This window comes from Onychostruthus taczanowskii, unplaced genomic scaffold (genome assembly GCF_017590055.1).
Source record: "Onychostruthus taczanowskii isolate IOZ18803 unplaced genomic scaffold, ASM1759005v1 scaffold257, whole genome shotgun sequence".
Lineage (NCBI taxonomy): Eukaryota > Metazoa > Chordata > Aves > Passeriformes > Passeridae > Onychostruthus > Onychostruthus taczanowskii.
Genome location: NW_024499873.1, coordinates 172,032 through 185,637, shown reverse-complemented (window position 1 = coordinate 185,637; position 13,606 = coordinate 172,032). Strand labels below are relative to the sequence as shown.

The 13,606-nt window shown below is 46.3% G+C and overlaps 1 protein-coding gene across 1 annotated transcript; it reads right to left on the bottom strand.

Annotated features, from left to right (window-relative positions):
- Positions 1–2,452: 2,452 nt before the first annotated feature.
- On the bottom strand, positions 2,453–11,914 carry LOC121337230 (zinc finger protein with KRAB and SCAN domains 1-like). Its single transcript, XM_041407183.1, has 3 exons — positions 11,748–11,914; positions 3,227–3,305; positions 2,453–3,039 (listed from the first exon to the last, which is right to left on the bottom strand). Exons 2-3 carry the CDS (start codon positions 3,276–3,278, stop codon positions 2,453–2,455), a joined length of 639 nt encoding a protein of 212 aa, XP_041263117.1. The 5' UTR covers positions 3,279–3,305; positions 11,748–11,914.
- Positions 11,915–13,606: the final 1,692 nt, after the last annotated feature.

Below are 13,606 nucleotides of genomic sequence, written 5' to 3'. Positions count from 1 at the left end.
CTGACAAGTTGGCTAACCCAGTGTGGGTAGCGCCTCAGCCTGACACTCGTGCAGGCCGAGGCATCGCATGGGTTTTTCCACCAGAACACACATACTCCGCAGAAGCAGTTTCAGCTGACGCCAACTGAGGCTCGTGACATTGTCGAGTCGTGTGACGACTGCCACGCGCTTGCTCCGCCTTTGCCGGCAGGGGTAAACCCCAGAGGCCTTAAGGCCTTGGAGCTTTGGCAGACCAATGTCACCCAGATTGCCGAGTTTGGCCAGCTCAAGTATGTGCCTGTCATGGTGGACACATTCTCCTCTGCAATGTGGGCTTCTGCTCACACTGGAGAAAAGGGCCACGATGTCCTTGCCCACTGAAGGCAGGCCTTTGCCATTCTGGGCATACCTTCTGCCGTGAAAACCAACAATAGTCCTGCTTACTCATCGCAAAAAGTGTGGCAGTTCCTGCAGTTGTGGGGTGTGTCACACAAGTTTCGTATCCCTCATTCTCCGACTGGTCAAGCTATTGCAGAATGCACTCATGGTACTCTGAAGCGGGTTCATCAAAAACAAAACCGGGGAATGCAGGGTGAAACCCTGCACAGTCAGTTGGCAAAAGCATTGTACACCATCAATCATCTTACGGTGCCACAGACGTCAAATAACCCTGTCATTTTGAATCACCGTCTCTCGTTGCAGGCTGTGGATGAGGCACTTCAGCCTCGAGTGAAGGTTCGGGTGCAGAATTTGGTCACCAAACAGTGGGAAGGTCCCTATGACCTTATCGCTTTGGGGCACAGGTATGCTTGTGTATCCACAGATACTGGGGTGCGCTGGGTACCTTCGAAGTGTGCTCCCCCTGACCTGAGACAGAATCCAGCCGACCGGCAGAATGAAATCTGTGACCAACCTGAAAGGCATCAAGGGGTGATTCATTGAGTGATGACTCAAATGCAGACGACACGAGTGATCACTCCGATGATTCCTCCACAAATGGACACTGAACCTTGTTCATGTTTCTTTTTCCATGTTGTTCATTTTTTCTTTCTTTTTTTTTTAATTTTTTTTTTTTTTTTTTAATACTGAGAATGGTGAAGTTTCACCCTAATTTTTTAAGATTTTCTAAGCCTTCTGATGTTTACATCCTTGTAGGAAACTTTCTCACACACTTTCTGTAAACAACTTATTATCTTGCATTCTTTTATGGAGGAGGAAAAATTTGATGGACTGTTGGTTTGTCCAGTGTCATTGGAGTGGTTTCGCTGGATAGTAGGTAGGGACAGTGGGAATCTCATTCATCCATTCATGCGCGTCACTAATTAGATGACGAGGCATTTGGCTATTTAATAAACATATATAAATAATATATGTCTCTTTTCTGGGTTAAGTAAGGTGGCCTGTCCACCTAAGAGTCCAGATTGGAATTTAAACCCCAAAATATGGGCTTAAGGACACGGTTATGATGGATGAACCCCTCCCACCCAAAACCTTCCGACTGTCCAGCAAAACCAGCCAGGGGAAGGGGCCTAATTTATTCCTGCAGTAATACCACACAGGTACAATCGATCTGGCATTGCTCACAAATATGTGTACAATATCTACAGAGGCTACAAGAACTTGGGATGCCACGGCCCTGGCGGTCTTCTCCAGCCTCGTTTTAGAGAGACCGATGGCCGAAAGCATCTCAGAGTTCTTGCGGTACCACTTTGCATGTTCCCCATGGGAAGCCTACATATTCAATGTCCACCGCATTGGTCAGCTGTTGTATTTGTGGGTGAAGGTGCTGATATTTTTTGGCTTTCTCTGCAGCAGCCTCCCTCAATGAGGAATTACTGTGCTCATATCTGACTGTGACATCGACCACTATTGCCTTGGAATCCTTCACAAAGATTAAATCTGGCTTAAACTGTTTGTTGACCTCATCTCGCAAGTGTGGCTCCTGAAAAACCGTCCAATCCGCTTTCTTAGCTTCACAGCTAAGAGTTTCACAGATGGCATTGTGTCTTTTAATCCTGGCTTCTTGCGTGATTGGACAGGTCCCAACAATGTGAGCAACAGTTTTGAATCTAGCAGCACAATGCCAGCATGATTGAACAACATTCTCGTGCCTACCCCTAGCCATGAGTTCTCTCATCAGGTCAACATTGGCTTTTAACTGTAGGGCCGTTATAAGTTTTCGGTGAGGTATGGAGAGGTGGCGCTTTCACCCTCCAATCCACTGTCACCTTTGGAAATCTAAAGATGTTGGAGTCAGAAAACAAACATCCCATTTCTACCTTGAGAGCAGCAGTGTGTCCATGTCGTGTTGTTTCATGTCCTATAGTGACAGATAATAAATGGATCCCCCCATAATACGATTGACCCAGGGAGCTCCGAAAAACCTCTAGGCACATGGATGGACCCCTGGATTGGCTTTGTTGATTCAAGTTTATCAGAGAAAATTGTGGATTGGCTCCATCGCATTGGCAACTCATCTCTCAAACCTCTTCAGGTCGACATATTTAGGATTTATACCATCCAGAGACTGGTATATCTGGCCAACCATACAGAAGTGAACATGGGCCTCCCAGGTGTGGATGCGTTGGTGAATGATCACTTGGGTCCTCTGGCTGAAGCTCTTCCCACACTCATAGGGCCTCTCCCCAGTGTGAATCATCTGGTTGGGGATCAAGTCAGAGCGCCATCTGAAGCTCATCCTACATTCCCAACACTCATAGGGGCATTCCCCACTGTGGACGCAGTGGGTGAAGAGGTTGGATCTGCAGCTGCATCCCTTCCCACACTCCCCACACTTGTGGGGCTTCTCCCCATCACTGAGCTGCTCAGAGACCACGAGGCCCAAGCTCTGGCTGAAGCTCTGTCCACCTTCCTCGCTCAGGGTGGGTCTTTCCTCCTTGGAGCACCCTGGGATGGGTTTGCAGGCCCTCCTCGTGGGGGATCTCTGGGCATTTTCCTCCCTGTTGGATTCCTGCACTGCGGAGCTGCTCAAAACAGCCTCTTCCATGAGGTTCTGCCGTGGGGATTTGTCCTCCCTGGTCTCCATCCTCAGATCCCTGTCTGGGGGAGGAAGGACAAAGAGAGGATGGCATTTGCCTCCGTGGCAGAGGGAAGGGGACAGTGATCCCCCTCAGTACATCCCCAGCAGGACAGCATTGGAAGTGGGGTTGTCCTGCAGCTGGGGTGGATACTGGGCTGGGAGATGGAGCAGGAGAGAGGGGGAAAGGGGCAGTGACTTCCTCCTCACCTGCCTGGGTGTCCTGGGGCATCTTCCTCTTCCTCACAACCACCCTCTTCATCCAGACAACGTTTGGGAATGGGAAATCCTGGTTTGGGGAAAAACAAGGGATGAACACATTAAGTATGAAGGCCCATCTGCCCAAGTCCATCTCTAGAAGTCACCAGACATTTGGAGTCCATAAAAATCTCCCAAACACCAAGACTCGGCCTTGAAAATGCCTCCCAGGTGTTCCATGTCTGTGGTCTCTTCCCTTTGGCATTTGAGGGTTCCCCCGTCCCAGCTGCTGGGGGTCACACTTGTATTGGGGGTCGTCTGTCGACTCGGTCCCTGCCCTCCCCAGGCTGCTGGGAGTCCCAGGAATAAAAAAAAAAGTTTCTCCCTTTTCCATCTCCCCACTTAGGGATGCTGGGATTTTGGGGTCTCAGGGTCCCTTCTCCCCTTATTCTCTGCTTTGGGGTGCAGGGGCTCCAAGGAGTCCCCCCTGCCCCTTTGATGACGTTTCTGGGGTTGAGATGACCCCAAGGTGTTAGAAAGTCTCTTTTTTCCCTGCCCCGCAACCGAAGAAGAAGCCAAGATGCATCGGTTCTGCTTTTCTTTTTTTTTCTGCTTTCACGTACCAGTTATGGTATATGATATTATTGAAAATAATGCAACTCAAGAATGCAAACAAGCTATCAAAGCCCTGGGAAAAGGTAGACCCGTGGTGCCTGAAATGATAGATGCCTGCAATAAGATTGGAAGCCCTCAGCAGATGGCAGCTATCCAGGCAAATGAGCTTGGAAAGACCCTAGGAGAAAACACTGAAAGAGCTCTTGCAGCCCAAGCAGCACAAATAGAAACACGAGACCAAAAACGCACAGAAATTTTGGCTGCTCTTCTGTTAAATTCTCAGCAACAGAATAATACTAGGGATGCTGGGAGAACTTCTGTGATCCCAGGGCTATGCTATTTCTGTAAAAAACCTGGCCACATAATGAGAAATTGCCCAGAGGTGAAAAGAGAGGCACAGACATCAGACCTTTGTCCGCAATATAGAATAGGAAGGCATTTTGTTAAACAGTGATCTAAATATGATATTGATGGAAACCCAATTCCAAAAAACTTCAAAATGAGCATGCAGCATCACCATGTAATGACACAAGTAGTGGCACCACAGATACCCGAGAACATACAGGGGTAAGATTTGTGAATACCCCGACTCTGAAGCACTACACTTCATTTCCAGCCAAATCCCAGGGAGAGACCAGACCCAGACCTACTACCCACCATGTCCTGGTGCGCTTTGGCAACCTCCAAACCAACAACCTTTTTAAAAGATAATGGCTATAATTATATTTCAACAGGAGTTACTGGAACCTCACAAAAAAGACATGACTTTCTAGTTGTTAGTAAAGAGAACAACAGTATTCTTGGACTGCTTGTTTTGCCTTGTGTAATGTCTGTTGATTGCAATGAAGAGTTATTGGTATTATCTAAAGCCTACTACTACCCACTGCATATTCCACCTAGAACCCCTATAGCTATTGCTATAGCACTGCCTGTAGAGACTGCAAATCAAATGCCATCACACTGTTTTTCAATTGTTTCTGAAAATCCAGATGTTTTTTGGGTTCAAAAGACTAATCGTCAAGGGCCACTGCTGATTTGTGAATTGTCAAAGGGTGGAGCTCGGGTTGATATCTCAGGCATGATTGATACAGGAGCCAATGTTGCTGTAATATCTCATTCTCTGTGGCCAGGAGATTGGAAGTTAATAACTCCTTCAGGCACTCTCACAGGCACAGAAGGTGTCACTCTGTGCTTACAAAGTGAATCTATGATTAGTGTCAAAGGACCAGAAGGGAAGAAAGCATTGATCCATCCCTATGTAGTGTGAGGAAGGGATTTGCTGTCACAATGAGCAAAAACTGAAGTGGGTTTTTAACAGGGGCCACTGAGGCACTCACCACCCTGAAGCTGACCTGGAAAACTCACATCCCTGCCTGGGTGGACCAGTGGCCCCTACAAGATAACAGACTGAGTGCCCTCAAAAAACTAGTGGCTGAGCAGTTACAAAAAGGCCACATTAAACCCACTACCAGTCCCTGGAACTCACCCATGTTTGTGATCCACAAAAAAACTTCTGACACCTGGTGACTGTTACATGATCTTAGAAAAATTAATGCTGCAATTGAAAAAATGGGCCCACTCCAACCTGGTCTACCTAACCTTTCCATGATTCCAAGAAACTGGCCACTTATTATTGATCTAAAAGACTGTTTTTTCAATATTCCTCTCCACCCAGATGATGCTTCTCATTTTGCCTTTTCTGTTCCAAGTACAAACCTTTAAGAACCACTTCAGATGTATCACTGGCTTGTACCTCCTCAGGATATGATTAACTAGCCCAGTACTTGTCAATACTTTGTAGCCCGTGCTTTGTCTCCAGTCCGAGAGCAGTTTTCACTCTCAGTTATTCTTCATTACGTGGATGATTTGCCATTGCAGCACCAACGCAGAAACAAATAGAAGAGACTTGTGACAGTGTTGTCACTGAAATAAGGAAAGCTGGGCTGGTTGTTTCTGAATCAAAAATGCAAGAGACTGCTCCCTGGAAATATTTAGGCTGGAAACTGACAGAACAATCTATTAAGCCTCAGAAGATACAACTCAAAACCAGTGTTCATGCTTTGTGAGATTTGCAACAAATATTAGGAGACATTAATTGGGTTAGACCAGTATTGGCAATCACTGCTGATGAACTCGCTCCACTTTTTGATTTGTTAAAAGGAGAGAGTGACATTAAATACCCCAGATCTCTTACTCCTGAATCCTGCAAAGCTTTAGAAAGAATCACAGATGCTTTGCAAAACAGACAAGCACATCACTATGTTCCAGATAAACCTTTTTTTTTCTTGCAATTCTAGGAGAAACGCTGAGACTGTATAGCCTCATTTTCCAATGGCACTCCTCTCAAAATGATCCTTTGTTAATAATTGAATGGGTTTTTCTTTCTTACAGGTCACCAAAGACAAACTTCACATCTTTAGAGATTATTTCTCAAATTATCATTAAAGGCAGGGCAAGGCTTCTTTCTATAGCAGGTTGCGAATTTGCATTCATCTATTTAATTATGATTAAATCCTATTTTGATTGGGTCATGCCAAAGTCAGAAGATTTGCTGTATGCTTTGTTAGATTTTCCAGGTGTCTGTTCCATTAATTACCCAGCACACAAAGTGATCAAAGCTAAATTATGCTACAAAGAGAAACCCCTTATCAGTGAAGAGAACCTTTAGATGCAGCTACTCTTTTCAGTGATGTGTCAGGACAAACACACAAAGCAGTAATTGCATGCCAAAATAAAAACACTAAATCCTGGGAACAAGATGTTCAAAAGGTCAAAGGTTCTCCTCAGGTTGTGGAATTGGCTGCAGTTGTAAGAGCATTTCAGCTCTTGCCAGAACCTTTTAACCTAGTCACTGATTCAGCATATGTGGCTAATGTTGTTAAGAGAATTGAAGGGTCTGTTTTAAAAGATGTTAGCAACGACAAATTGTGTCTTTGGCTCACCTGTCTTTATCAAATTTTGTTACACAGAACTAATCCTTACTTTGTTGCTCACAATGGAGCCCACTCTGGTCTCCCAGGATTTATGGCAGAAGGGAACGCACGAGGTGGTACATTGCCATCAGCAGAGTGTGATGAGGGAACTGAAGGAAACTTTGGAGATTTCACTTCTGTGCTTCCTGTAGCTACCTTGCCTGACATTGTTGAACAAGCTCAGTTGAGTCATGCCTTTTTTCACCAAAATGCATGGACGAGATTTTCACATTTCCCTAGAGCAAACACAAGCCATTGTGTGGGCTTGCCCTGACTGTCAGCTTGTCCAACCTACCCCTTCTACAGGAGCAACCAACCCAAGGGGGTTGGAAAGTTTGCAGAAATGGCAAACAGATATCACAAATTACCTTTCTTTTGGGAAATTTAAAAATATCCGTGCCTCTATTGATACATTTTCAAAAGCAGTTTTTTGCGTCTGTACATACAGGAGAAAGAGCTAAGCCTGTTTGCCAGCATTTTTCACAAGCATTCTCTTCATTGGGTGCCCCTCAAGAAATTAAAACTGATAATGGTCCTTCACATGCTTCACAAGAATTTGCCATATTTTTAAATGACTGGGGTGTTCACCATACATTTGGTATTCCCTATTCTTCCACAGGTCAGGGAATAGTAGAAAGAACACATCAAACTCTAAAACGCATTTTAGATCAACAAAAAGGGGGGGGAGCCCAGGATACACCTCAAAGGAGGTTGAATAAGGCTTTGTACGTTTATAACTTTTTGAATAGCTCTGCAGAAGAGCCTGATTCCCCCCATTTACAGACATTCCAAGAACAACAAAAAAGCAAAACTGAAGGAACACCCCCCATTTTTAATTAAAAATCTAGAATCAGGAAAAATAGAAGGACCATTTGATCTTATTACATGGGGCAAGGGGTTTGCGTGTGTTTCTACAGATACAGGACTCAAGTGGATTCCAGCAAAAAACATGAAACCGTACCACCCCTCAAAGCCCGTGGACACTTCCACATCAGCCAGTGACCCTGAGTAGAAGCCAAGAGACAGGAACCCTGTGATCTACGCAGGATTCCCCAGAGAAAACTGTCTGCCAGACACGGTTCAAGAAGAGAATGGAGGTGTATTATTATTTATGCAGGTGCATGCTACTTTTAACCTTTTATCTTTGCAGTGAAGCTTTACCTGTAACTCAACCTAAAACAAATGTTTGGGTTTCTTTAGCCAAGTCTGCAGGCTCTGACACCATCTGCTTATCTAACACTAGCCCTGATAAACCTTTTTCAACTTGTTTTGTTGGAGTGCCTTTCCCTGAAGGTTTTGATAATGTTACTTTTGATAAATATTGGCCATATGATGATCACCACATTTCCCCAACTCCCAGCCCAAGACACCAAACTTATATTGATAAAGTTGATAAATCTGACCTCCAAGAATTAGAAATTTTAGGCTCATTAACTATGGACACTTGTTATTTGTTTCATTTTGTAGGAAAAAATGGGCCACATTTAAATGTTACTCCTTATCACCCAGTTTATAGCAATATGACTTCTTGGTGTAATCAAACTGAGCTTCTTATATATGATGAACCTTATGCAGATCGTTTTAACAAACTTCCAATTTGATTTCTTAAAGGAATTTGGCTCATGCGTGGAGACAGGGCTTGGCAAAGTATTCCCTTAAAACTAGATGGTGGCCCTTGTGCTCTGGGACAACTTACCATAATTGCTCACAGTATCAAAAAAGCAATCAAAAAGAAAAATTGAAAAGTAAGATCTTCCTTAGGGCATCATTAGGAGAGCAACTGTGATAGTGAGTTTCACCCTTGGAACTCTGGAAAATCAATTGTTACAAGCATTTTTTTGCCTCAATTAACTTCTGCAATTACATTGAAACCGTTAAACAAATTAGGGTGTTGGCTCAGTAAAGAAGTAAATGCCACCTCTAGCATAATTAGTGATTTGTTGACAGATAAGGAGGCAGTCAGACAAGCCACTTGACAAAATAGAGCTGCTATTGACTTTCTTTTACTACCACATGGACATGGCTGTGAAGATTTTGAAGGATTGTGTTGTATGAATTTGTCTGATCATTCTGCTTCTATTCATAAACAGCTGCAAAACTTAAGAGATTTAGCTAACCAAATTACAACAGATGAACCATCTTGGTTAGACAATTTGTTTGATGGTTGGAGCTTTGCACCTTAGCTGAAGGAACTTTGTAAGTTAGGCTTAATTGTGTTAGTGGTGATAATTGCAATTATGTTAGTGGTACCCTGTGCACTTCAGTGTATGGAGAGAATGACGAATAAGACACTTTCTAGCATCTTTGTTGTTCATCAGAACAGGGGAGATGTTGGGAAGGATGAAAGTTTGACAAGAAAGTCTCACAGGTATGTATGCTCAGCAGAAAGATTTTTTGAATGTAGAAGGTGAGGAAGGAATAGAGATGGAGGCAAGTTTTGATACAGAAGAAAAGAATTGCTGAGCCAGTCTTACTGGATAACCAAGGAGCCAAAGGGTGTGTTAATTAGAAGGGGATTTTTATCTCTTAGAGCAAAGGATAAACCCACCTCAAACAAGAAGATGTTTTTACCAAGCAGAAAGATAGCACAGGCAAACAAGTCAGCAGATGTTGCAAGTAGAAAAAAGGTCTCAGAATTTTCCACTGCAAGAAAACTGAAAAACAACTTCTAGCTTAAACTGTAATGTACTAACTTTTAGTGATTGGAGAATAGTAACATGAATATGTTAATTATAGTAGTTGTCATAGGCTATAGATAAAACATAGAGATTGATTCAACTGTATTAAGATGCTCAGCAAAGTATAGAATATATAATTTAGTATATATTATGTATATATATAATATATCTCCAAACTCCCTTTGAAAATCGGCTCAGTTGTCATGGATGGTCAAATTGCCAAGTCAAAAGGACTTGAATAATTTTTTTTTTTTATGCAGAAAACATCTGGGCTGATTGTCAATCACTCCATCCAAGTAGAACCAGAGCTTGGCCAGAGCCCGAACTCTAATTGGTGGGTATCACTTAACACATTTTGAAACAAGACTCTTAAAAATAACAGTTAGGAATAAGAAACCCTAGGGTTGAAAACCAATAAAACCATCAAGTAATTGAATTCCTCCAAAGTTTCTTTCAAGAAAGAGATTCTTCAAATACAGCAAACCTCTTCTTCAGAGATGAGAATTTGGTCACAGTCAGGATTGTGAGCCTGGATCTGGACACTGAGCGGGGAGGAAGTGCAGCTGAATGAAAGACTGATTACCTAGTACAAAACTGAAACTCAAAAAACCAAGAAATTAATGTCACAACTGAACTCTCTGCTGGAGTGTCTCTGTAGTAATAACTGGAGAAAACCATGAAACTGGCAATCTGGATTTAAAAAAAAAAAACAAAAAAAAAAACCAAAAAAACCCATACGAATAGTTAAGAAATAAAAAAGCAGGATCTTGAAGAGACACGTGTCTTGTAGGTAATCACACAAAGAGACAGTAAAACACATGAAAGCTGGCTGCAAATACTACAACAATACCTTAATAATAATTCTTATCATAGAAATCTGAATATTCATGTTACATAATCAACTTATCAACAGGACATGTTTGAAGGGGTTAAGATAACCTTTTTAAAGCATTCATATAACATTAACAACGATCATTATTTATCAGTATTACTTATAAAAAGCAAAAATAACAAAGGTTACAAGCTCAATACCAACAATCCCTAAAACTCTGAACCACTGGGGAATCAGCTGATGACCCCACAGACATGATCCCACTGATGTTTCCCAAATGCTCTGTCTTCAGGGATATTTTGGATAATTGAATCATTACTAATACTTTTATCTTTACATGGTTGTTTCCCTCCTTGGGAAGCACTTTTCACAACAGAAGATTTCCATGTATATCATATTTGGAATAACATTGGTTTGCATAGTGTTCCTTTTTTCTGCCTCTTGGGCAAAGGCCTGGTGCTTTCTCACTTTTCTCTGATTCTGGACAGTTCTTTTTCACTCGTCCATATCTTCTGCATCTGAAGCATGGTGCTCTGGCAAATGCTGTTGCCATCACTTCTGTGGAACCGGCCTGTGGAAGAGCTGGGCGAGGTGCCTCACGTAACACCTGCTACACTTGTGAAAAACCTCCACCTTGAGATTTTGGCTGTGGCTGGCTGTGTGCTGTGTGCTGTGTGCTGGCTGTGTGCTGTGTGCTGTGTGCTGTGTGCTGGCTGTGTGCTGTGTGCTGGCTGTGTGCTGTGTGCTGACTGTGTGCTGTGTGCCGTGTGCCGGCTGTGTGCTGTGTGCTCTGTGCTGGCTGTGTACTGTGTGCTCTGTGCCGGCTGTGTGCTGTGTGCTGTGTGCTTGCTGTGTGCTCTGTGCTGTGTGCTGTGTGCCGGCTGTGTGCTGTGTGCTGGCTGTGTGCCGTGTGCTCTGTGCTGGCTGTGTGCTGTGTGCTTGCTGTGTGCTGGCTGTATGCTGTGTGCCGGCTGTGTGCCGGCTGTGTGCTGTGTGCTGGCTGTGTGCTGGCTGTGTGCTTGCTGTGTGCTGTGTGCTGTGTGCTGGCTGTGTGCTGTGTGCTGGCTGTGTGCTGTGTGCTGTGTGCTGGCTGTGTGCTGTGTGCTGGCTGCGTGCTGTGTGCTGGCTGTGTGCTGTGTGCTGGCTGTGTGCTGGCTGTGTGCTTGCTGTGTGCTGTGTGCTGTGTGCTGGCTGTGTGCTGTGTGCTGGCTGTGTGCTGGCTGTGTGCTTGCTGTGTGCTGTGTGCTGGCTGTGTGCTGTGTGCTGTGTGCTGGCTGTGTGCTGGCTGTGTGCTGTGTGCCGGCTGTGTGCTGTGTGCCGGCTATGTGCTGGCTGTGTGCTGGCTGCGTGCCGGCCGTTTGCTCGCTGTGTGCCGGCGGTGGCTGGCTGTGCCCGCCGTGACACGGCGCTGCCCTCAGGAACGTCTCCGCCCTTACCGCTCCCCGTCTCTGCTCGCTCAGGCGCAGCCGCGCTCTCGGAAACGCTCCCTTCCTCCCCGCGATCGCCACTCGCGCTGTCCCGCCCCCACTCCCGGTCCGGTGCCTCCGCCCCGCTCTGATCCCCGCCGGGACTCGCCCCGCTGGCTCCTGCCAAGCCCCGCACCCGCCGGGCGCGACTCCCGCCCGGCCGGGCCCTGCCGCGTCCGCACCGCGGGACAATCCCCGCGCTCCGCCTGCCGGGTTTGCGTCATCAGCGCGCGTCCGTCGCGTTCCGCCGTCGCCGCCGCCGCCCCGCGCTGCGCTGCGCGCGCTCCGGTCTCGCTCGGCACCGCGCTCGCAGCCGCCGAGCGTCCCCCGAGGGCTGCTGCCCACCCGCCTCTGTGATTCCCCCAGGGCTGCTGCCCGCCCGCCTCTGTGATTCCCCGAGGGCTGCTGCCCGCCCGCCTCTGTGATTCCCCGAGGGCTGCTGCCCGCCCGGCGCTGTGCTCTTCCCAGAGAGCTGCTGCCCGCCCGGCGCTGTGCTCTTCCCAGAGAGCTGCTGCCCGCCCGGCACTGTGATCCCCCGGGATAGCTGCTGCTGCCCGCCCGGCGCTGCCTCGGCGTTGCTCCTGCTCGGAACCCACGATTTCCTCTTCCCCCGCCCCGATAGTCCCGCCGTGTCCTCCGCGGTGAGATTTCGCATCGGTCTCTGCCATTTTGGGGAACACGCCTCAAAAAAGGCAAAATCCCCGTCCTCCAAATCGCTTGGAAAAATAGTTAATTTGAGCTTTCCCGGGAGCGGCAGAGGTGTGCCTGGAGACCCTGAGGGTGGTGACGATTCCCCCCGCACCTTTTTCTGTTCCTCCTAATTTGACAGGAGTATCCCCCGCCTGCGGATGGCAAGGCGGTTCCCCTCTCCCCTGACTGCTGGCAGTCATTTCTGCTGGCTGCTGATGGCAGGCAGCCCCTGCAGCATTCCGCGAAATTGCCCCCAGCATTACTCTCGCTGGAGCTAAAAGTTTCAAGGCCATTTTATCTTCCTTTGTTGTTAAATGATAAAGGTGTCTGTTAATGTCTTGCCAAAACCCTGGCTCAAATAACATACGGGATTCTGAGTGCGGATAATTACAGCACCCATAGCAAAAGAGCCCTGAGCTCCTCCTCAGGAATTTCCACGGGATAAGTGGCTGTCACGCTCTGTAGGGCGGACAAGATGCTAAATTGTTCCTGGGAATAAGCTCCCCCCATGTTCTTAATTTTGACCTGTCTTACCAAAAGCTGCATCGTCTGTAAAATCGATCCAGAGGTTTTCCCGGTCACTGGCCAGCATATCCCAGGTGGGGAACTCCCAGGCACCTTGGGTTTTCCTCCTTTCTGGGTCGAGTTTGGAGCGACTTGTCTCTGCAGAGGTCAGGGTGTCTGCTCTGGAATTTTTCTCTGTCGTTGTGCCTTTTCTCGGGCTGGGATTCAATGTCTGATGTTTAGTGGTCTGAGCTCGCAAGCCCAGGCCCACCCAGGGAATGCCAGTTCTTGGCTTTCTGGGGTCCAGATGGCCCCGAGGTGTTAGAAAGTCTCTTTTTTCCCAGCCCCGCAACCAAAGAAGAAGCCAAGATGCGTCGGTTCTGCTTTTCAAGGTTGTTTAATTTTCCTTATCTATAACATTTTTTCTCTGACCTGCTGAGGTCTGTCTAGCAGGTCGGTTCGTGGCACACTGACCGCCCTTGGGGTGGTGTTAGCATTTTTTACTAAGAACTCCATGTACTTTATTTACAATAATTTTCCAATACCTATCACCTATGTTGGACAGTCTGTCTCTACTCTAAACCAATCAAGAAGTGTCACCATCACAGCAGAAGATGGAGGACAAGAAGAAGGAG

Excerpts from the sequence above, each read along its gene's own strand:
- LOC121337230 (XM_041407183.1), bottom strand. The coding sequence starts at position 3,278 with ATGAAGAGGGTGGTTGTGAGGAAGAGGAAGATGCCCCAGGACACCCAG. Across the intron at positions 3,040-3,226 it reads GCCCCAGGACACCCAGGCAG|ACAGGGATCTGAGGATGGAG; the intron begins GTGAGGAGGAAG and ends TTCCTCCCCCAG.